Below are 23,103 nucleotides of genomic sequence, written 5' to 3'. Positions count from 1 at the left end.
AAACGCTGAAAGAAGAAGAGGTATTTAGGAAAATTATTGAATGTGCAGAGTTAGATATGATGACGAGGCGGTTAAATAACCAAGAAGAATCTGAATTTTATAACATTTGGCAGATGGTTTATGTCTGGTGGAATAAAAAAATGTTTAAGGATGTTTAAATATAAAGTTAAATAGTCAAACTTAAGAATAAGTTATGTAGTGATGTTTTATAGTGGAATTTACTTCTCTGAATTGATCTAACCTATAATTAGTTTTTCTTTTTTGTATTAAGAAGGCTTCTATTTTTGAGTGGAGCAATTGTAGCTCCTTTTCATGTTATCTGCCTTGTTTGGTCTCTTAATGTTTGTTTATAATGTCTTGTTTTTTCAAAAATAATAAATTTTTTTTTTTAAATGAAAAAAAAAAGGAAAAGATCTTGAGGAGCCATTTGAACAAAAGGACATCAAAACAAAGCAATGCTAGCTAGAAAAAAAGCACTGGTTGTTGTTTGGTCACCAGTTTTTCATGGAATTTATGGGAGTGCAGCTGTTAAAGCATGGGCTGCATGATTTTTCCACAAAAGGTACAACCTTGCCACCTAGTGACATTTCTCTAATGCACAGTACTTCCAATCCAAAAGACCTACATGCACACTCCCACAGATGCCAAGTTAGAATTCCTAGGAGTCCAATTTCTCCTGCCTCAAGGGATGGCCCTTCCCATTCCCACTGCACTATCATTCCATTAATCTTGCAAAGGAGAGTTGGCAGTTAAAGCCTGGAGCAGAGGTTTGCAACCTTAACCACTCAAAGAGCCATTTGGACTAATTTTCCAAAAACAAAAAACCCCTACCAGGAGCCACAAAACCTGGGTGGACGCGGCCAAATCAATGTCACTCACTCCACCCAATCACATGACCTCCCTACCCATGCTTACCAGCACAAAACCCTTCTCTCTCTCTCTCTCTCTGTCCGTCTCCCTCTCTCCCCCTTTCTCTATATCATCATCATCATCATCATCATCATCATAATCATCATTATTATTATATAAACATAAAAGACTGACGGCAGAAAAAGACTTCATGGTCCATCTAATCTGCCCTTATACTATTTCCTGTATTTTATCTTAGGATGGATATATGTTTGCAAGTCCATATACAATACAATATAGCATTATATGCCTAAGTCTTTGTCTTGAACGGTTTTTCTTCCATCTTGCCTCCCCCTTGGACTTCATATTTCAAACTTGTAGGCATCATTTTCATAAATCTAAATAAAACCTCAGCTCATTAGAATACCATGAAGATAATCTAACAGTTTAGTAACTATAACATGTCATCCCAAGTTTTTTCACTCATTTATCTAAGAAACTCTGGTCTTCCTTGATTACTGGGCTTGCTGGCAAGAGTAGATATAGTGAAAAGGATGGAAAAGATATCAAATTAAGAGCAGAATGGGTTAACTTGAAACATCATTTAACTACAAATAACACTGAATGGCTGTACCTATCCCTTTCCAAGCCCAGCCTATCTGACAAGGTTACAGTAAAAATAAAATATGTAAAACTATAGATGCTACATATGGCTTCTATGTAGAAAGATGGATGTTAACTGCAGTACTCTTTATATAAATAATTGTTCATTTTTCCCAAGAGGTTCTTTATTACAAAAGACCATTTTTGCAATATTTCAGAAAGTTGTTCTTTAGATTTATTTTGCTTTTGAATTTTCCTTTGTAAAGCAAAGTTGGAACATTTTTTTTCTCCTTATCTCAGATTTGCCCCGTTTTAGATTTGCTCTTTATTTTTTTCCCCAAGAAAACATGGCCACTGTACTATCAACAAAACCTTAATAAACATAATGTCATTGAGCTACCACAGCAGTAGTGGGCTACTTCCGTTACAGATAAGGGTGGTGTACCAGTAGCAAAAGTTGCGCTGTGCGCACAGCTTCATTTCTACGTGCACATGTGACCCTAGTGTGCTTTTGCTTCTATACATGCACAGGAATCAAAATCTCATGGGGGGACACGCGTACACATGAGATTTCGGCAATTTTTTCTTCTGCATGTGTGAAAACGAAAAAATAGCTGAAATCTCAACCGCGTGTCCAGTGATGGGCTACCAAAATTTTCACTACCACACTGTGGGCGTGGCTTATGCATTTTGTTTCAACATCTTTCAGTGCAAATTGGGTGCTCTGGGGTGGAGCTCCCAATTTTGCTACCGGTACTGCGTTCCTGACCATACCCGTAGGAGCCCATCACTACACGTTTCCCTTGGGGAGATTGCTTCCTGAACATGCACAGAAGCAAAAATGCACAGTGATGCACCCGAAAGGAATCTACCCAGAGAATCTACCCTTATACCACAGAACCAGTGAAGGGCCGCTTGTCTGCAGAACTACCAAAACTGATACACCCCTTAGCTACTATAGTTTTTTATGTATGGTTTGTTAGGTTGTGTGATTGTTTTTAATTGCTTTTAACATTAGATTTGTACATTGTGTTTTGCTGTTGTGAGAGGCTCCAAGTCGTCGGAGAGGGCAGCATACAAATCTAATAAATAATAATAATAATTATTATTATTATTATTATTATTATTATGTCAATACAACACAGCAAACGAGATCACTATGCTGAATTTTGTATTTCATCACCAGTCGGCTTCCCAAGCACCTATGACTGCATAATGTAGCAGCGAATTACGTTGTTGTTGTTGTTGTTGTTGTTGTTATTATTATTATTATTACTATTATTATTATTATTATTATTATTATTATTATCGGTGCGCCCTCCAAAGCCGTCATGGGTGCATGCGCATTGGTGCATGTGCGTGCCCGTCAGCGTGAGATTTGGCCTCTGCCCATGCGCGAGAAGCAAAATTTTGTGTGAGGATGTGTGAGGGTGCTCGCGCAAGTAAGATTTCAGCTATTTATTCATTCATTTATTCATTCATTCATTCATTCATTTAGATTTTTTATGCCGCTCTTCTCCTTAGACTCAGGGCGGCTTGCAACATGTTAGCAATAGCACTTTTAACAGAGCCAGCATATTGCCCCCACAATCTGGGTCCTCATTTTACCCACCTCGGAAGGATGGAAGGCTGAGTCAACCTTGAGCCGATGATGAGATGTGAACCACTGACCTGCAGATCTAGCAGTCAGCTTTAGTGGCCTGCAGTACTGCACTCTACCCACTGAGCATGGAAGCAAAAATATTGGAAAAAATCACCAAAATCCCGCTCGCGCATTCGCCCTCACGTAAGATTTTGCTTGCTTTGCCTGGGCAGAAGCCAAATCTCGCGCAAGGGCGCATCAGGGGCACGCAGCTGCACACACATCCTGGAATTTCCTACCGAGATGGAGTACCTGACTGCACCAGCTGATGCCCATCACTGCTGACAGGACATACCAGCACTGATGAGGTTACCTAGTTTGGGTCATTGAAACGTCTGCAAAAAAACACGGAGGCTCAGAGCACCAAGAACCCCTTGGCTTAACCCTGAGCTACAAATACTCTTTTAAATTGGTACAGGACGTGTTAGGAGTCGTTGCCTCCCTCCCCTAAACCAGGGCTCTCCAACCTTGGCCACTTTAAGACTGGTGGACTTCAACTCCCAGAGTTCCTCAGCCAGCAAAGCTGGCTGAGGAATTCTGGGAGTTGAAGTCCACCAGTCTTAAAGTGGCCAAGGTTGGAGAGCCCTGCCCTTAAACGACGTTTTATGCTCTGACATCAAGCGAGTGTGTCTTCCCCGCCGAAGTTCTCCTTCCACAGCGGGCACAGCCAACCTCCACTCACCATGGTCCACTCCAGCCACCTCCGCCTTCCCGAACCGCGACCGCCACCTCAACCGTCGGAGCGCTCTCAAAGCAAGAAAGGGGGGGGGGGACGCGGATAGCGACGCGCGAGATCCCCAAGCCGCTTCCTAGCAACCGAGGCCACGCCTTCTCTTGTTCCGTCCGGTTTGGGGGGGGGGAAAACACCACCGAGCCGCCTTGAGTTCCTATTGGTTGGGAGTAGTATCGTTCAACTCTCGTCACGGTTAGTCCCGCGCATAGAGTCAAAGGGCCTGGAGCAGGGGTAGGCAAAGTTGGCTCTTTTATGACATGAGGACTTCAACTCCCAGAATTCCTGAGCTAGCATGATTGGCTCAGGAATTCTGGGAGTTGAAGTCCATAAGTCATAGAAGAGCCAACTTTGCCTACACCTGGCCTGGAGGTTTGTCACTGGAAAAAAAGAGACCGGAAATCATGAAATTCCCGCGGGCCTGCGCAAGGATGACTGTAGATAAGGGCACGTCATTATTGCTTTGTACAAGAACCGTAGAGATAAGAATGTAGAAGTGGCAGCGTGGATTCACTTTCGAGTAAAAAAGTGATATTTTCACTCGAAAGAAAAGACTATGTGATATAGAATAGTGATGTTTTCATTCGAATAGACTTTTATTTTTATCGCTGAAACTTTCACGGGAAGAAACCCGAATATGCCATTCTGTGAAATCAAACTGTCCAATTAGGAAGCAACACTGATTGACAATTTCACATGCTGTTGTGCATATTCAACTTTGTACAGAACCAAGTATTCAGTGAGAATATTTTATTCATTCAGATCTAGGATGTGTTGTTTGAGCCTTCCCTTTATTTATTTTGAATTTTAATTAATTTTTTATTTTTTAAAAGGCGATTTAAAAAAGAAGCCGGTCGCACTCCCGTTCTAACGCTTTAAAGTCACGGTGCGAAGGGTGAGGAAACTGCAAATGGAAAATGAAGGAGCCGTGTGATTTTTCTAGTCTGCGGCATTGCTGGTGATTTGATTGGTTAAAATCTCTCCACTAAGGCTTGGGGAGGAAAGAGTTGGAATTGAGGTCAGAAGTTGCGCTGTTTGGGCGAGTCTACTCTTCTGCTTCTATAAGGTGGAAGGCAGTGGATCGGAAGTTTCTCCTCCCCAAAAAGGAGGAAGGAAGGAAGAACCAGCGATGAGAGGCAGCTGGGAGGACTGGAGGAGGAAACCGCGCAGCTGGTTAGTTTTTCCTCTTTAAACGAACGTATACGCCAATTCCCTGTTCTGTAAAACGAATGCTGTGTTGCTGTCCTACGGAACGCTGTTCTGTAAAACGACCTCGCCTTAGTCGTCCGTATAGCGACCAGGTTGGCATCTGCTGGGGAAATGAAGCCGTCGAGGGGATTGCCCGGAGCGAGTTATTCAGCTGTAGAGGTAGTCCTCAAATTTACGACGACAGCTGAGCCCGAAATTTAGATTGCTGAGTGGGATACTATTTGGTTAAGTCAGTTTTGCTCCGGTTTACGACTTGTCTTGTCACATTCCTTTGATCTAATTAATGTATTTGATCTAATTTATTTATTTGATCTAATTTAGGTATTTGATCTAATTTATTATTACTGTATTATTATTATAGTTAGTTAGTTAGTTAGTTAGTTAGTTAGTTAGTTAGTTAGTTAGTTAGTTAGTTAGTTAGTTAGTTAGTTTCCGGTCACAATTCAAAGTGTTGGTCATTACTTATAAAGCCCTTCATGGCATCGGGCCAGAATATCTCCAGGACCGCCTTCTGCCGCACGAATCCCAGTGACCAGTTAGATCCCACAGAGTTGGCCTTCTCCAGGTCCCAGCGACTAAACAATGCCGTCTGGCGGGACCCAGGGGAAGAGCCTTCTCTGTGGTGGCCCCGACCCTCTGGAACCAACTCCTCCCGGAGATTAGAACTGCCCCCACCCTCCTTGCCTTTCGTAAACTTCTTAAAACCCACCTCCGCCGCCAGGTATGGGGGAACTGAGACATTTCCCCTGGGCCTATACAGTTTATGCATGGTATGTTTGTGTGTATGTTTCTTTTTAAATAAGGGGTTTTTAATGACTTTTAATTATTAGATTTGTTATACATTGTACTATTATTGTTGTGAGCCGCCCTGAGTCTATGGAGAGGGGCGGCATACAAATCTAATTATTGTTATTATTATTGTTATTGTTATTGTTGTTATTATTATTTGATCTAATTTATATGCCGCCCAACTCCCAAAGGGCTATGGGCGGCATACAATAAAAACATCTAAAAAAAACATTTAAAAACACAATTTAAAACCCCATAGATAGGTAGACGTGGCTCATGTCCATTTCTTCAGCAGTCATTCAGAGTTACTAAGGCACTGGAAAAAAATGGACTTAAATAACCAGTCTTCCAAGTTCCAGCTGTCCTAATGTCCCTGTGATCATGTGATTGTGATCCAGGTGCTCAGGGGCCCAGCTCACAATTACAACTTTGCACAAGCTGGGTTACATAATTGCCATCTGTGACTTTCTCTGGCACCTTCACACAAGCACAGATAATGGGGAAGCCAGTAATGAAGGTTGCAAGTTGGCCCAGTAAGTCATGAACAACAATCCCCCCCTGCTTGCACTCCATCGCATGCACCTGTTCCATCACATGCCCTCCTCTGGCCTCCACCAGCCCACCTGAGGACTAAGTCAAAATAGCAGCTCCTGGGAGTTCCATAGCTACAAGGAGCTATGAAAATTTTTAACTCTTTCCTTACCCTTCAGGAGTTGTCTGAATTTGTGTAGCCCTGTTACCCTAATTTGGATTTATGCAAACTAGTGTACAATCCAAAATACTGGGGTTTATACATGCTGAACCAAAGTTCCCATGACATATGATAAATCAATGTTTAGGATAAGCTCTTTCAATTAAGTCAGAAAGATAATTTTGCCTCTTGGTTCGTGTGGTGTATACAGTAATCCCTCGCTACTTCACGGTTCATCTTTCACGGATTCGCTATTTCACCGGTTTTCATAGGGGCTTAAATCCATTAAAAATTTTAAATCCATTAAAAATTCATAAAATTCTTCTACAGTACTACTGTAACTGGTAGGACATCACATGTAGTTCCAGCTGAGAAACATTATATAATGACTGTTTAATGCAAAGGGTGGGTTTTGAAAGTCCAAATACTTATTAAATACATTAAAATATATATTTCCTCTACTTCACGGAAATTCGTTTTTCACGGGTGGTCTTGGAACGCATCCCCAGCAAAAAACGAGGGATCACTGTACTGTATTTTTATTTGTCATCTTGTTCCATTTTGGTGTAGAATTTATTAAATATTAATGATGATTTAAAATACTGACCAAAGAATCATTTTCAAGCCTCAGTTTTTTAAGAATGAAGCCCTGTTTGAATCTGTTACAGCTGAGCAAAGAGATTTGCTGCCTGATGTTTCCACATCCAAAACTCACTAGCATCCAGAGATCAGGATTGCCCCCACCTCCTTGCCTTTCGTAAACTCCTTAAAACCCACCTCTGCCATCAGCCATGGGGGAACTGAGATATCTCCCCTTGCCTATGTAGTTTTATGTATGGTATGTTTGTGTGTATGATTTTTAAATAATGGGGCTTTTAGACTTTTAATGTTAGATTTGTTATTTTAGACTTTTAATATTAGATTTGTCACTGTATATTGTTTTATCACTGTTGTGAGCCGCCCCAAGTCTACGGAGCGGGGCAACATACAATAATAATAAAAAGAATAATCTGTTTCCAGTTTGTAAAGTAAATAAGACTTGATTTTCTATCTATTTACAAATCCCCAAAACTGCTATCTGCTGGAATCACTTCATTTTGCCTTATGCTTGAGATAGGTCTTAAATTGTATGAGTGATTGATCATATTCTGAGGGTTAAGATATCTTAAACATATCTTGATTATTCAGACACCAAATTCCAATATTATGTACATAAGAAAAGAAAAGCATTCTTAGTGAACTTCCTGTTTCAAAATCATAGATATTTTTTCAGCATTTGCTGAAATGAAATAGACATATTTTTGTCTTTCAGAGTTTTAACATATTGACTGTTTTTATTAGACTAAGATCTACAGCTTTTTAAAAAATAAAACACCAAGAAAATATTTTTACAATACTTTCAATAATGATCAAGCATCCCAAATAGGATGCATATCCATCCAGGCACTTCCAAATACATGAGGGCTTGAATATTTTCTGCTATACTTGTGAGAAACTGCATTATGAAGTTGAATTAGTATGTTACAATATGTTCTGTACTAATAATCCTATATTCTGTTTGGCGGAGCTGACAGCCATAACACTTTTGTTGTTTGTTTGTTTCTTTTAGACTTTAATGGTTTTTTCTTGGGTGCAATCCTGTCAATAAAATGGCAGCTCTAAATAATGCAGAAAATCGTAAGTATTCAGCTTTTTTAGGAATATTGATTTTGGTTCTGCAGATATTCACAAGTCAAAGGTTTTTAATACACGTCGAATTTTTAAAATAGATAAGAGCTTTCATGGAAGAAACTGAATATCAGTTATTTAGCAAACCAGAAACTCTTCCATGCTTTTTCATAGAATTTTGAAAAGTTCTGAGCTCATCCAAGAAACTTCAGCTTTGAGCTGAAGAAGCTTCTTGGATGAGAAGCTAAACGTCTTCAAAGAAAAACCAGAAAGTCCAGTTGCCTCTTTAAAAATCACCTTTGGGACAACCATGACCTGGATGACTGAGAATCTCCATAGACATTTAAGTTAGTTATTACATCTAAATTTGCGGTTAGCTTTCTTTTATGTGTAGCCCTTAGGTATGGCCATTCATTCATCAACCACTCAAAGTTACAAATGTAGTCACCGAGAGGGGTTTATGAGTGGTCCTCGGTAATATCAGAAATTGTGATAACGTGACTATAGCTTGCGGCAAAGACATAATAGCTAGTCAGGCACCAAATACCTAGATTGTGAACACAAAACCACTGTTATGACTGGAACTCCAAGGGCATTATCTCCTGGCTTCCCATAATCAAAATCAGTGGGTTCCAGAGTACCTCCCCATGACCTGCTTGCCTGGGGTGCCAACCTCTTCCCACTAATGACTTGTGTGATCCTAGGGTGAGGACAACCCAACTGCCAGGATTACTTTCACGAAGCAATATGGTCTCACATTTTACTTAATCACTTAGCAATGGAATTGCTTAAATTTCCCAACTTCTTGTGGGCCCAGTAGGCTCACATTTTGCCCTCCCCAGCCTCCAAAGGCTTCCCTGGAGCCAGAGGAGGGTAAAGATGTCCTCCCCCATCCTCCCGGAGGCTCTCTGGAAGCCAAAAATATTCTCCTAGAACTTCTCTGCAAGCCCAAAATCAGCTGGCCGGCACACACATGCACATTGGAGCTGAGCTAGGGTAATGGCTCTTGTGCCAGCAGGTATGGCTCCGCGTACCAGCTGTGGCACCCATGCCATAGGTTCGCCATCACTGCCTTAACCTACTACCCCAATAACATTAGATTATATTAATCATGGTGTTTTTTTTATTTAAACATATCCTATGCTATTTTCAACCTGAAGGTGAATACATTACCTCACCCATTCGTGGACCTGGTGATGGCATGGAAACAGAGCAGCCTTCGAAATCTGTTGAAGTAATCCCCAACACAGCTAGCCCTGCCTATCGAAGCCCACACAAGAAACCTCTTCCGTCACTGAGTCCTGGAGTTCTTCAGCTGGGGAAAGTGTATGGTGACAAGGCTGTGGAAATTGAAGCTGTACGAATAGTGGTTCCTAAAGCTTCCATAAACCACGTGGTGCCTGTTAAAAATACTAAAGGATCTAAATCCTCAGGTCCTCAAAAAGAGCCACTCAGTCTGTCCGAAGGGATTTCATCGGATACCAGGAAAGAACTGCTGGAGCTAAGAAGTGAAATAGGGAAGCTTAAAAATTCAGAAAAGAGACTCTTACAGGACAAGGAAGGTCTTTCCAATCAACTCCATGTGCAAACAGAGGTGGGAAAATAGACCTGATTGAATTATGTTTAAAGACTACTTTATACCATTTGTTTGGAAGAAATAACTGCCGTGTATAGAAATAATTGTTCAGAATAGAATAGAATTTTTATTGTCCAAGTGTGATTGGACACACAAGGAATTTGTCTTGGTGCATATGCTCTCAGCGTACATAAAATAAAATATACATTTGTCAAGAATCATGGGGTACAACACTTAATGATTGTCATAGGGGTCAAATAAGCAATGAAGAAGCAATATTGAAAAAATCTTAGGATATAAGCCACAAGTTACAGTCATACAGTCAACATGGGAGGAAGTGGGTGATAGGAATGATGAGAAAAACTAGTAGAATAGAAGTGCAGATTTAGTAGAAAGTCTGACAGTGTTGAGGGAATTATTTGTTTAGTAGAGTGATGGCGTTCGGAAAAAAACTGTTCTTGTGTCTAGTTGTCTTGGTGTGCAGTGCTCTATAGCGACGTTTTGAGGGTAGGAGTTGAAACAATTTGTGTCCAGGATGTGAGGGGTCAGTAAATATTTTCCCCGCCCTCTTTTTGACTCGTGCAGTATACAGGTCCTCAATGGAAGGCAGGGATAACAATTCAGCTTCAATAGTTTATAGTTTATACTTGGGTTTTTTTCCTAGTTTTGGCTATTTCCTATTCATTTTTGTTCAGAATTAAATTAAATTGCACTCAATGATTTTTTCATAAGGAGGCCTTTAAGGATTGTAATCTGCATCATTGGATTATTCTGAGCAATGACTATAAAAGTATTCAGTATAAAGTAACTCATAGAGTCTCCTTATAAAGGAGAAGGACAGTATCTAAATATCTAAATAAACCATAATTGCATAAATAGAGCATACTTTCCCACCTGAAAATTGATAAAATGGGTAGCTGCTGTGTTTGAATATGCCATTATTCCATAATCTCCCTATCCTTTGGGAAAACCAACATTCATCTGAGCAAAATTACAATTTAGAGTTTTGGAGGAGCTTCTTGAAAGGTACTATGGGATAAAAAGTTACTGGACTTTATTTATTTATTAGATTTGTATGCCGCCCCTCTCCGAGGACTTAGATTATGAAAGCTAAGAGCACGTAAATTTATTTTTAACCGTGTATAAAATCCTGTCTTTTTTCTTTTTCCTTATTAAGATGTAAGTAAATGTGGTGTTTATGCAGCCGCTCTACTGCAATACAAACAGTAACAAGCTTAAAAGAGTAGTAGATGCTTGAAACAAACTTCCAGCAGACGTGGTTGGTAAATCCACAGTAACTGAATTTAAACGTGCCTGGGATAAACATATATCCATCCTAAAATAAAATACAGGAAATAGTATAAGGGCTGACTAGATCAGTGTTTTTCAACCAGTGTGCCACGGCACACTAGTGTGCCGTGAGACATAGTCAGGTGTGCCGCGAAGCTCAGAGAGAGAAAGAAAGCAAGAGAAAGAGCGAGAGAGAGGAAGAGAAGAAGAAAGAAAGAAAGAAAGAGAGAGAGAAAGAGAGAGAAAGAAAGCAATAGAGAGAGAGAAATAGAGGGAGGAGGGAAGGAGAGAGAGAGAAAGACATAGAGGGAGGCAGGGAGGCAGGGAAGGAGAGAGAAAGAAAACAAAAAAGAGAGGAAGGAAGAGAGAGAAAGAGGGATGGAGAGAGAAAGAAGGAAGGGAGAGATAGAGGGAGAGAGAAATAGAGCCAAAGAGAGGAAGAGAGAGAGAGAGAATTTTTTTGTCCAAACTTTTTTTAGGCACCCCCCCCCCCCCGCTCAATGTGCCCCAGGGTTTCGTAAATGTAAAAAATGTGCCGCGGCTCAAAAAAGGTTGAAAATCACTGGACTAGATGGACCATGAGGTCTTTTTCTGATATCAATCTTCTATGTTTCTATGTTTCTCAGCTTTGTTTGATGTCCATCATATTTTGAAATGCACAGCAGTCAACCTTTAATATACTCTGTAATTAACTACTACATCTCTCTAGCACAAAACAACCCAGTTCTTCAACTGCGATGGGTCAATCAACTCAATGCATATTGAACTCATTTCCCTACCTTAGGTCAATCGGGAGTTGAAAAAGTTACTTGTTGCTTCTGTTGGAGATGACTTGCAATATCATTTTGAGCGCATGGCCCGTGAAAAAAACCAGCTGATCCTTGAAAATGAAGCCCTTGGGCGGAATGTGTCTCAGCTGTCTGAGCAGTTGGAACGGATGTCTATACAATGTGATGTTTGGCGAAGCAAATTCCTAGCAAGCAGGTACTGTTAATAATGCTGCCCTTTAAAGGATGTCTTGATAAATAAATTTAATTTATTCGACTTCTATGCCACCCAATCCTGTAGGACTCAGTGTCCATCTCTACTCAATGTACATCTGCCTAAGCAGCCATAAGTACCGTTTCGGTATCAGAGTTGTTATTGATTGAGGATACCAAGCTTTAAGGTTTAACATACATGGCTGCTCTGGATAGAGTCATGCTTCCCTTAAAGATCAGGTTTCCAGCTTGTGCCTGCTTTTAACCAAAGATACACATTACTACCCTGTTTACCCAAAAATAAGACGTACCCTGAAAGTAAGGCATGTCAGAGGTTTTGCAGAATTTGCTAATATAAGGCACCCCCCGAAAATAAGGCGTAGTCAAGTTTACATACGGTACGGTGGAAAAACATACGGTACCATTCAAAGCTGTTCATAGCGGTACGGTAATAATGTGGCGTCCCCTGCTGGCCCCTTCCATCGCTTTGTACTGTCCAGTACAGCAGACACAGTCTGCTGCTGTCTCACCGCCATTACAGTCTCCACTACAGTGCGTAGACTGTAGTTCCTCTGGTGGCCGGAAGCTGCAATAGCGGGAGTATACTGTTGTACCATATAAGTTCCGTCGTTTGTGTGTGTGAGTGCCATACTGACAGGTACTGTACCGTAATCAGTGTACTGTACGGTACACCTTCTTTGGGGGTGTCAGTTTTTCTGCCTGTGAATTTGTCTTATTTGAGAAATATAAGGCACCCCCCAAAAATAAGACGTAGCACAACTTTTGGAGCAAAAATTAATATAAGACAGTGTCTTATTTTTGGGGAAACACAGTAGCAGGCTAAACTTGCATCAGCCTTGGTGGATAAACCAGTTGGGTATTCCTGGAGGAGAGAGAACCGACATTGGTAATGTATGGTTTGGTAACCCTGAGGGTGGATTACTACTACACAATGCTATTTATGGAGTGCCTCTTGAAAGCAGTGGCAGTTGGCCAACTGAAGCAACTTCTAGGAGGTGTCACAACACGCCTTTCGTAAAGCAATTATGCAAACGTAATTTTCGGATTCCAATTCAAGGTACAAAACTGGATTGGTCTTCGAGCCAAATTACTCTTAAATACCCATGTTCTAATATTTTTAACGGGGCATCTACGCTGCTTACTCCACTGATAGGTTTTAGAGCAGCTAATACATGGCGAGTGTAAACTGAAACCCTTTGCCTGAGGCTTAAAACATTTCATTTCCTTAAACTTCTTACAGTTTGTAATAATGTTTAGAGATTTTTTTTTAAGTGTTAATTTTGATAGCGATGAATATTTGTATGCCAACTAAAACATATCAAATGAAAATTTCATAGTGCTCGTATATATCCTTTTTTTAAAAAAAAAACCCACTTTATAAATCTATTTAGGTTTTTAGAAGCTTGTCTGACAAATATTATTCACTTAATTGACATGAATAAATAATGGAATTTGTTTGTTTGTTTGTTTGTTTATTTATTTACTTTGATTTGATTTCTATGCCGCCCTTCTCAAAGCGACTCAGGAATGTTTTATACATTCCTAAATTATTGCATTATCAGGGACCGCCTTCTGCTGCACGAATCCCAGCGACCAGTTAGGTCCCACAGAGTGGGTCTTCTCTGGGTCCCGTCAACTAAACAATGTCGCTTGGCGGGACCCAGGGGAAGAGCCTTCTCTGTGGCGGCCCCAGCCCTCTGGAACCAACTCCCCCCAGAGATTAGAATTGCCCCCATCCTCCTTGCCTTTCGTAAGCTGCTTAAAACCACCTCTGCCGCCAGGCATGGGGGAATTGAGATACTCTTTCCCCTAGGCCTCTACAATTTTATTCATGGTATATCTGTAGGTATGTTTGGTTTTTATAATAATGGGTTTTCAACTGTTTTTAGTATTGGATTATTATTATATGCTGTTTTATTACTGTTGTTAGCCGCCCCGAGTCTGCGGAGAGGGGCGGCATGTAAATCCAATAAATAAATAAATGAATAAATAAAAGAAAGGATGCTTGATATTATTGAGATTGTGAATTGGGAAAGTTACTATGATGTAGCTGATATCATGTCTGAACTAGTCTAAAGTAAGGATTTAAATCTCAGTTTAGCAAACAAGCTCACTCCGTGGTCCCTAGAATGCCATCCTTCAGCATAATATTATTTTACAAGTTTATTTCTATTGTAATATTGTAATAGTACTCCTGGAGAAAAGTGGGATGACATTCATAACAAAGTTGTACCTCATACCCCATTTATTTGTTCAAGGTGTTTTATCCCTTTATTCCAAACTACAGTATGTACATAATCTGTTTAGGTTGCAGCATGAAAATGCAACCATTGAATTAACTGCTAATGTACAATAAGTTTTCATTAGTTGAATCAACTTTAACTAGGTTATATCTGAAATTTGTTCTACAGAGTCATGTCTGATGAGTTGACTAACTCCAGAGCAATTCTCCAGCGTCAGGCCAGAGATGCACAGAGTGCAATTCAGGATCTGTTAAATGAACGGGATCAGTTTCGTCAAGAAATGATTGCTGCACAAAAGTATGAATATATGTGTTCTTTTAATCTCTGAAAGACATTGCTTTAAATCCCAGTTTAGCCATTTTATGTAGCAGTTCTAGATTATTGATTGTTCTGCCGGCGTGTTTCAACCGTCCGTAATTACAGGGTAATTAGTCCACAAAGACACACACCACACAATAAAAGGAAAACCCAAAAGTTTTTATAAACAGAAAAACAGAAACAGCTCCCTTTTTAAATGTCAAAGGGATTTTCTGGTACACACAAGGCACAGGTTGAATGCAATCCAATTGCTCACCCAATAACTGGGAAATTGAGTCCAATTCTAAAGTCCAGAGAGTCCACACACAATCTTGAACAGCACAAAAACCACGATCTCGACGAAACAATGAATCAGATAAACTGCCATGAGGTTGCACTTTTATCTGTAGCACTAATTATAGCAGCCCCACCCAACCACAGGTGGCCTCATTTTCTCTTGTAATAATCCTTCAGTTGTTGTCTCCTATGCATCACTCTACTCATGCATGGATGTGTTATTAATTCTTGTTCAAAATCCAAGGATGATACAGATGATTTATCTCCTCCTGCGCTGTCTGCCAAACTCCCCTCTTCCGTGTCACTCACCACTTCCTTGGTCAGAGGAGACTTCGTCGGCAGATTCCATCGGGAGCAAAACAGGCCTGCGGCATGTGGATGTTTCCCCCACATCCACCTGCACATTCCTTGGGGCAGGAGCTGGGCCAGAGCTAACCACAACAACTGCCATAGACTGAACTAAAATTCTATATAATCAAATTTCTATGAGTAAAATACAGGCAAATAGTGTAAGTGTCTAAAACACTTTAATGAAAACAATAACATACAATTAGAAAATAATGGTATTAGAATGTATGTAAAGCTGCTGTCAGTTGACAAAACTTACATATACACACTAAACCGTCTGTGACCCATTAAGTCAATGTTTCAGTTGAGTCATTGTTCTAGACGTGTCATTGGTTTCAGTTGTGTCATTGTTTCAGTTGTGTCATTTGGGAGCAAGAATGATTTCCAACTTCCTGCTGTCTTTCCCACTAACTTTGTTGTTGGGGAGTTTGCAGAGAGAAAGTCAATGGGGAAGCCAGCAGGGGACATTGCAAAGTGCTGAGGCAAGTCTCCCCCACCTATGTATCATACCACAGTCCTTTGTGCTCATGCCACAGCAGCAAATTGCACACACACCCTGACCTGCTGTGCCTTTTATGCACCCTCCAGCCATTGCCACTCTTCTTCTCTGCCTGCCTGCCTGCTGGCCTTGGACTTACATGGCATTGGACCAGACTATTTACGGGACCGTCTTCTGCCTCATACGTCCCAGAGACCGGTTAGGTCACACAAAGTTGGCCTTCTCTGGGTCTCGTGCAGAATGCAGCTGCGAGAGCTATCATGGGCTTTCCTAAATATGCCCATGTTACTCCAACACCCCGCAGTCTGCACTGGTTGCCGATCGGTTTCCGGTCACAATTCAAAGTGTTGGTTATGACCTATAAAGCCCTTCATGGCATCGGACCAGAATATCTCCGGGACCGCCTTCTGCCGCATGAATCCCAGCGACCAGTTAGGTCCCACAGAGTTGGCCTTCTCCGGGTCCCGTCGACTAAACAATGTCGTTTGGTGGGACCCAGGGGAAGAGCCTTCTCTGTGGCGGCCCCGATCCTATGGAACCAACTCCCCCCCCGATATCAGAGTTGCCCCCACCCTCCTTGCCTTTCGTAAGCTCTTAAAAACCCACCTCTGTCATCAGGCATGGAGGAATTGAAATATTCCCTTCCCCTAGCCTTATAAAATTTATGTATGGTATGACTGTATGTATGAATGATCTCTTAAATTGGGGTCTTTAGTTTTTTTAATATTAGATTTGTTTACGTTGTCTTTTTATTGTTGTTAGCTGCCCCGAGTCTGTGGAGAGGGGCGGCATACAAATCAAATCAAATCAATCAATCAATAAACAAACAAACAAACAAGAACAAAAGAAGAGCCATGCTGAATCAGGACAAAGCCCATTGAGTCCAGCATTCTGTGTCACACAGTGACACAATTGTACATGGGGATCGTGAGCATAAACAGAAGGCAAAACCCTCCCTTTCCCCTGACCCCCAACAAATGGTACCCAAAAGAATCCTGCCTGCCTCAACCAACATAGAGGCAGCACTTGGACATCCATTTCAATAATCATCGATACACTTGGCATCCATGAATCTGTGAATCTGTCTAATCCTGCCTAACAATGCCAACTGGTGGGTCCGCAGGGAAGAGTCTTCTCTGTTGCGGCACCGGTCCTCTGGAACCAACTCCCCCAGAGATTCGTACTGCCCCCACTCTCCTCGCCTTCCAAAAGGCATTAAAAACACATCTATTTCGGCAGGCCTGGGGCCGTGAGCTGTGCGATAGTTTTAGCTCTGGCCAATAGTGTGAATGAGGGATGACTGATTGGTTTTATACAGATTTTTTTTCTTAACTTTTTAATTGTTGCACTATTTTATCTTTGTTTATATTTTATTCTTGTAAGCCACCCTGAGTCCGCGAGGAGAAGGGCAGCCTATATATCTAATAAATACAATACAAATAAATACTTGCATCTTTCTGACAGCTATCTCACTGATTTTGTTTTTGGGAAGCTGACAGGAAATGTTGGAAATGACAATCATGGGACTGTGAGTGGTATAACAGGACAGTGGTGTGATAGGACAGCAGCATTGAAACAGTGACAACTTTTCCAAATTTCAATCCCACTAGAATAAAGGGTTCCAGATTTTGTAGACCAGCCATTTGAATCACCTTGATTCAAAAATTGTTGTGGGAAGATACATTGTTTTTCCCAATTGAAGGTAGAAATAGAAAAACAAGCAGAAGAGTTTTAGTAGTGTATTTAGGTCAGCGTTTCCCAACCAGTGTGCCGCGGCACACTGGTGTGCCGCGAGACATGGCCAGGTGTGCCGCCAAGCTTCAGCTGGACGGGGCGCTGCCGGTACTTCCGTCCTGGGGCTCCCGCTCGCAGCTGTCCCCCGGCTCCTGCTCGATGCCGCGGTTTTCGGCGCTCTCCTGCTGGGCCCCAAAGAAGGAAGGCAGGGAGAAGGAGAGCTCCATTCTTCGCGCCTTTTCCCCGCCTTCCTTGTTTGGGACCCAGCAGGAGAGCGCCGAAAACCGCGGCATCGAGCAGGAGCCGGTTGACAGCTGCGAGCGGGAGCCCCAAGACGGAAGTACCGGCAGCGCCCCGCCCAGCTGGAGCTCCTCTGGCGTCGACGGCAAGTGTCCGATGGGAGCGGGGGGGGGCCGCAGCGGCCGCAGGCAGTCGCGGGGAGATGGCGGCGGCGAGAGGGAGCGCTCTCTCTCTCTCTCTCAGCTGACTGCAAGCGGGAGCCCTGACGGTGGCGGTTGGACATGCTGCTAGACGTCGTACATGCTGGCGCTGCGGGCCTGGCATATACGGTGTCCAGCAGCACGTCCAGCTGCCGCCGTCAGGGCTCCCGCTTGCAGTCAGCTGAGAGAGAGAGAGAGAAAGAAAGAGAGACATATAAGAGAGGCAGAGAGAGAGAGAAAGAGAGACATAGCAAGAGAGGCAGAGAAAGAGAGACAGAGCAAGAAAGAGAGGCAGAGAAAGAGAGAGAGAAAGAGAGACATAGCAAGAGAGGCAGAGAGAGAGAAAAAGAAAGAGAGACATAGCAAGAGAGGCAGAGAAAGAGAGACAGAGCAAGAAAGAGAGGCAGAGAAAGAGAGAGAGAGAAAGAGAGAGAGAAAGAGAGACATAGCAAGAGAGGCAGAGAGAGAGAGAAAGAGAGACATAGCAAGAGAGGCAGAGAAAGAGAGGCAGAGAAAGAGAGAGAGGCAGAGAAAGAGAGAGAGAAAGAGAGACATAGCAAGAGAAAAAGAGAGACTTAGCAAGAGAGGCACAGAGAGAGAGAGAAAGAGAAAGAAAGAGAGACATAGCAAGAGAGACAGAGAGAGAAAGAGAGAAAGAGAAAGAAAGAGAGATAGCAAGAGAGGCAAAGAGAAAGAAAGAGACATATAGCAAGACAGTGAAAGAGAGAGAGAGAGCAAGAGAGAGAAAAAGCAACAAAGAGATAGCAAGAGAGACAGAGAGAGAGAGAGCAAAGGAGAGAGAAAGACATAGAGGAAGGGAAGGAGGGAGAAAGAGAGCAAAAAAGAGAGGAAGAAAGAAAGAAAGAGGGATGGAGAGAGAGAAAGAAGGGAAGGAAGGAAAAGAGAGAAAGAGGGAGAAATAGAGCGAAAGGGAAGAAGAGAGAGGGGTTTTTTGTCCAAACTTTTCTTTAGCCCGCCCCCCCGCCCCCGCCTTTCAGTGTTCCCCAGGATTTTGAAAATATGAATAATGTGCCGCGGCTCAAAAAAGGTTGGGAAACACTGATTTAGGTGGATGAATATCGTTTGTTATATGTGCATTATATAGAGAGAATGACAGAAAGATACAGAAAAATTTAAAAACATTGTTATTTTTACGTGAAAAGACGCCGCAGCGGTGCTGCAAGCAAAGGGCAGTCCTTTCATGTAAAAATAAACATGTTTATTTTTATGTGAAAGGACTGCCCTTTGCTTGCAGCGCCGCTGCGGCGACCTTTTTCATAAAAATAACAATGTTTATTTTTACATGAAGTCCTCCCTTTGAAGGAGCTGGGGAATCCCTCCCACAAAGAGATTCCGGGGTCGGAGCCTTGACGTCACCAACAGGTTGCTAAGGACGCCAAGGTGGTTACTTCCTGGATTCCATGGAATCCAGGAAGTGATCACCTTGACATCCTTAGCAACCTGCCGGTATACGTGACGTCAAAGCTACACCCCCGGAATCTCTTGGTGGGATTCCCCGTTCGGGTTCCGTTTGGGTTCGGCCGAATTTTGTGTAAAGTTCGTCCGAACTTGCCGAACCCAAACACCATTGGGTTTGCCCATCACTATCTATCATCCCTAGTTATTAGGTGCTTGTATATAATTTTTTTTGTTCTATAGTCTGTTGATCTTACCGTATATTTTGTACTCAGAATTATCCACAACTAAGAAACTGATGTGAACTGCAGGGCTACTTATGCAAGGGGAAATCTTGTTCTTCTCCAATGACTGTTACCTCTTTTGAAAATAATCCATAATTGTTGTTTTCTGGCCTTCCTGTTGCGGAATCTCACGTTATGCAAGGGCCATAATTCAGCTTTACACTAATTTTCCCATCCAAAATCTTAACCACAAGCTACACATGCTTCTTTGCATGACTGGCAAAACTATAGGTAGCAATTTTTGCTTTTGAATAATTTAATAGCTTTTTTAAAATCCCTCCTTCGCTTTGACTGTTTATCCTATTGTTTCTGTAGTCCACCAAATGTTCACATGGTCCATAACAGGGATAGGCAAAGTTGGCTCTTCTATGACTTGTGGACTTCAACTCCTAGAATTCCTGAGCCAGTCATGCTAGCTCAGGAATTCTGGGAATTGAAGTCCAGATGTCATAGAAGAGCCAACTTTGCCTACCCCTGGTCTATAACATTTATAATTGAAACTTGTTTATTTCCATTGCAGATTATTAGAGGAGCTCCTGGTTTCTCTACAGTGGGGAAGGCAGCAGACATACTACCCTAGTGCACATCCTCATAGTACGGTGGAATTAGCTGCTGTAAATCATAAGCTTGCTAGAGCAGTAACTTCACATCTACTTGGAAACACTAGTATTGCTAACAGTCCAAAAAATGGCTCTTCATCCACAGAACTCTGCACTACCCCTGCTGAGAAAATGGCTGAAATGGTAAAAACTATTTTACATAATAATAGCGTGCTATTCTGTTGTGCTTTGAAATTTTTAGTTTACTTTCTAGAAACCTTTTTATTGCATAATGACAAATGCTGTGACTTAATAAGCCTCCGCATTCTACAGTATTAGTATTCTACTGTACTGCATGGCAGTATAGCTTTCTACTATTAATTTGCAAGACAAGATACAAACTTGGAGATGGTTAAAGCAAGGTGGCAGTTGATTCCTAAAGCAATTCCTCTGTCATGCCCCACTTCTACAGTAGATTGCTGGTGGATGGATCTGAGGAAGTTTTGCCTGGAACCATAATCTAAACGATAGTTGCAGTTTAAATTGCAGTAGATGAGGATAATAGAAAGCCTGGACTGAGAATTATTGTTTGGCTTGTGCTGGGCAGACAAGTTTGCTTTCCTGCTTATTGTCCAGATACCAGTAACGAAAAGAATTTTTGCTTTTTATGTCCAAATGCTATCATTTCCAAATTAATTGTATCTGAATTATAATAATCTTTGCATCCCCTGCATTATTGTTTAGTTAATACAGACCACCCTTGAAGAATTTTGGCAAAGTTCAAATGGTGTAAATCATGGTAGCTCGGTGATACTGATTGTTCTGCCGGGCTCTCTGGTAGCAGCCTCCCGAAAATTCAAGGGTACAAATTTCAGACACACACACGTTTGAAAATTCAAAACAATGTTCTTTATCACAACATTCAAAATAAACTAAGCACTCTTTTTGTATTGCAAAGAGTACTCGCCCCAAAACAATCGGGTAGTCTGTACAATTTCCCTTAAGCAGTTATTAAGTAGTTAGTTAGCAGCTGTGAAGAAACTTCACACCCCTTCTTCTTCCAACGAAGTGAGATACACACACACACACACACGTTGCTCTGCTTTGGTTTCAAAGGCATGAAAAATCCCAAACCCACACGCTGCTATTTATAGCAGCAGCCCTAATTACTGGAGCCCCACCCAAGCACAGGTGGCCTCATTTTCTCTTGTAATAATCCTTCAGTTGTTGTTTCCTATGCATCACTCTACGCATGCTTGGATGTGTCATTAATTCTTGTTCAGAATCCAAGGATGATACAGATGATTGATTTCCTCCTGGGCTGTCTGCCAAACTCCCCTCTTCCCTGTCACTCACGCTTCCTTGGTCAGAGGAGGCTTCATCGGCAGATTCCATCGGGAGCCAAACGGGCCTGCGGCATGTGGATGTCTCCCCCACATCCACCTGCACATTCCTTGGGGCAGGAGCTGGACCAGAGCTAACCATAACACTGATAAATGAAACTAAGATATTACGTTGGGTTCTGGTCACAATTCATTCAAGTTGCTGGTTTTAATGTTTAAAATAATAAACAGCTTTAAGAAGTAAACTTTATTCTGTAGAGAATAAAATAATCTAGACAATGCCACTCTCTCTAAAAAGTAAATTGTAAATATTGCAGGAGCCTTTCTTGCGTGGGAATTGAACTTTCTAACTTTAAAAAATGAGATACCCCTTTATCTAGATCTTTCAGATTGTTTAAACTATGTTTTCAGTATTTTTATCAAAAGAAACTACTGTGATTCATTGCTGTTACTATTTTCCAGGTATTAAGAATGCTGGATTCTGGCAAATGTACAGAAGTATCAGAACTTTCTTTTTCTGAGCCTTCAGCAGCATCTTTTCTTTCCCCAAAGAAAAATATTGGACGGTTTCATCCCTACACCAGATATGAGAACATAACTTTCAACTGTTGTGATCACTGCAAGGGAGAATTAATTGTTCTTTAAAAAAAACCTATTTGGTAGCAATGGTTTCAGATTCTGATAAAGCATATGATCTTTGTGCACTTTTATTTTCTGTACTTTTATCTAATGAGGATTGGATTTTGTGCTGGAATTATGTCTTTCATAAAGCTTTCAGGACTGTTCTGCTGTCAAATTCTTCTTTATGGCAGATTGAATTTGTAATGCAATGTCAATTGTTCAATGCCAACCAAGAATGTATTAGAAAAATGTTCCGTAATATATAAAGAACTATAGAATTTGTATACCAATGTTTCTTCTTTAAGAAAATATTAGAAATATCCCATGAACCTCATTTTTTTTCCTTGAAAAGATGCAGCTTATTTCTAAATGTAAACTGTAAACTGTTTTATTTTAGAATTAAGGTGGGTGTTTAAATATTTTCTACAGTTGATTTTCAGTATTAGAGAACTGTTACATGTGCAGGTTAAAATGCATATTTTAATGAAAACTGAACATACTTCTTTAGCTATAGACTGAACTTTAAATATCTTAGGTGGTGGAGCTGATTTGGTGAGATTAAATCCAATGCATAACATTTATGTCAAATAGAAATAGCATTTATACACAAACTGTTGGAGATGTGCCTCTGGGATTACCTTTTCTACAGAAGGATTGGGGTGGGTTTTTTTAACAAAGTTGGAATGACTATCCCTGAGGGATTATGTGAAAAGATTTAAATGGTGCTATTAAATGTGGTTGGACTATTATTGTATCTCTTTTCTTTAATTTGTAAACGGGCAAAAATATACTGTCATTACTTTAAAAAAACACTTCCTTTGTAAATCCCATTTCTTGACAGTGGGGATGGGGTTGGTGGTATAATTTGCAATTAATGACACAGCAAATACCCCAGATCAGTGATGGCGAACCTATGGCCTGTTCTGTCGGGCTCTCTGGTAGAATCCTCCCAAAAATTCACCGGTACAAATTTCAGACACACACACGTTTGAAA

General features: G+C 41.3%; 2 protein-coding genes across 4 annotated transcripts in view; one reads left to right on the top strand and one right to left on the bottom strand.

The window, feature by feature from the left end:
• Positions 1–3,935, bottom strand: part of NME7 (NME/NM23 family member 7) — a 73,174-nt gene extending 69,239 nt beyond the window's left edge. Inside the window, exon 1 of the mRNA XM_070750040.1 lies at positions 3,777–3,935. Coding sequence (XP_070606141.1) covers positions 3,777–3,779 — 3 coding nt within the window. The 5' untranslated portion in view covers positions 3,780–3,935. The remainder of the gene's footprint in view (positions 1–3,776) is intronic.
• Positions 3,936–4,635: 700 nt separating this feature from the next.
• On the top strand, positions 4,636–22,858 carry BLZF1 (basic leucine zipper nuclear factor 1). 3 transcript variants are annotated; one of them, XM_070749985.1, is made up of 7 exons: positions 4,636–4,997; positions 8,123–8,190; positions 9,342–9,775; positions 11,832–12,031; positions 14,460–14,588; positions 20,127–20,349; positions 21,951–22,858. In XM_070749985.1, exons 2-7 carry the CDS (start codon positions 8,163–8,165, stop codon positions 22,131–22,133), a joined length of 1,197 nt encoding a protein of 398 aa, XP_070606086.1. In that variant the 5' UTR covers positions 4,636–4,997; positions 8,123–8,162; the 3' UTR covers positions 22,134–22,858. The 3 variants fall into 3 exon arrangements, with proteins under 3 accessions (XP_070606086.1, XP_070606087.1, XP_070606088.1); XM_070749986.1 differs by having other exon boundaries at positions 4,937–5,192; XM_070749987.1 differs by lacking the exon at positions 4,636–4,997 and adding an exon at positions 5,027–5,125.
• Positions 22,859–23,103: the final 245 nt, after the last annotated feature.

Source organism: Erythrolamprus reginae, chromosome 4 (genome assembly GCF_031021105.1).
Source record: "Erythrolamprus reginae isolate rEryReg1 chromosome 4, rEryReg1.hap1, whole genome shotgun sequence".
Taxonomy (NCBI): domain Eukaryota; kingdom Metazoa; phylum Chordata; class Lepidosauria; order Squamata; family Dipsadidae; genus Erythrolamprus; species Erythrolamprus reginae.
This window is presented reverse-complemented; position numbering and strand designations above follow the sequence as displayed.

Coding starts and splice junctions, on each gene's coding strand:
- BLZF1 (XM_070749985.1), top strand. CDS start 8,163: ATGGCAGCTCTAAATAATGCAGAAAATC. Junction 8,191..9,341: donor TCTAAATAATGCAGAAAATC/GTAAGTATTCAG, acceptor TTCAACCTGAAG/GTGAATACATTACCTCACCC. Junction 14,589..20,126: donor GAAATGATTGCTGCACAAAA/GTATGAATATAT, acceptor TTTCCATTGCAG/ATTATTAGAGGAGCTCCTGG.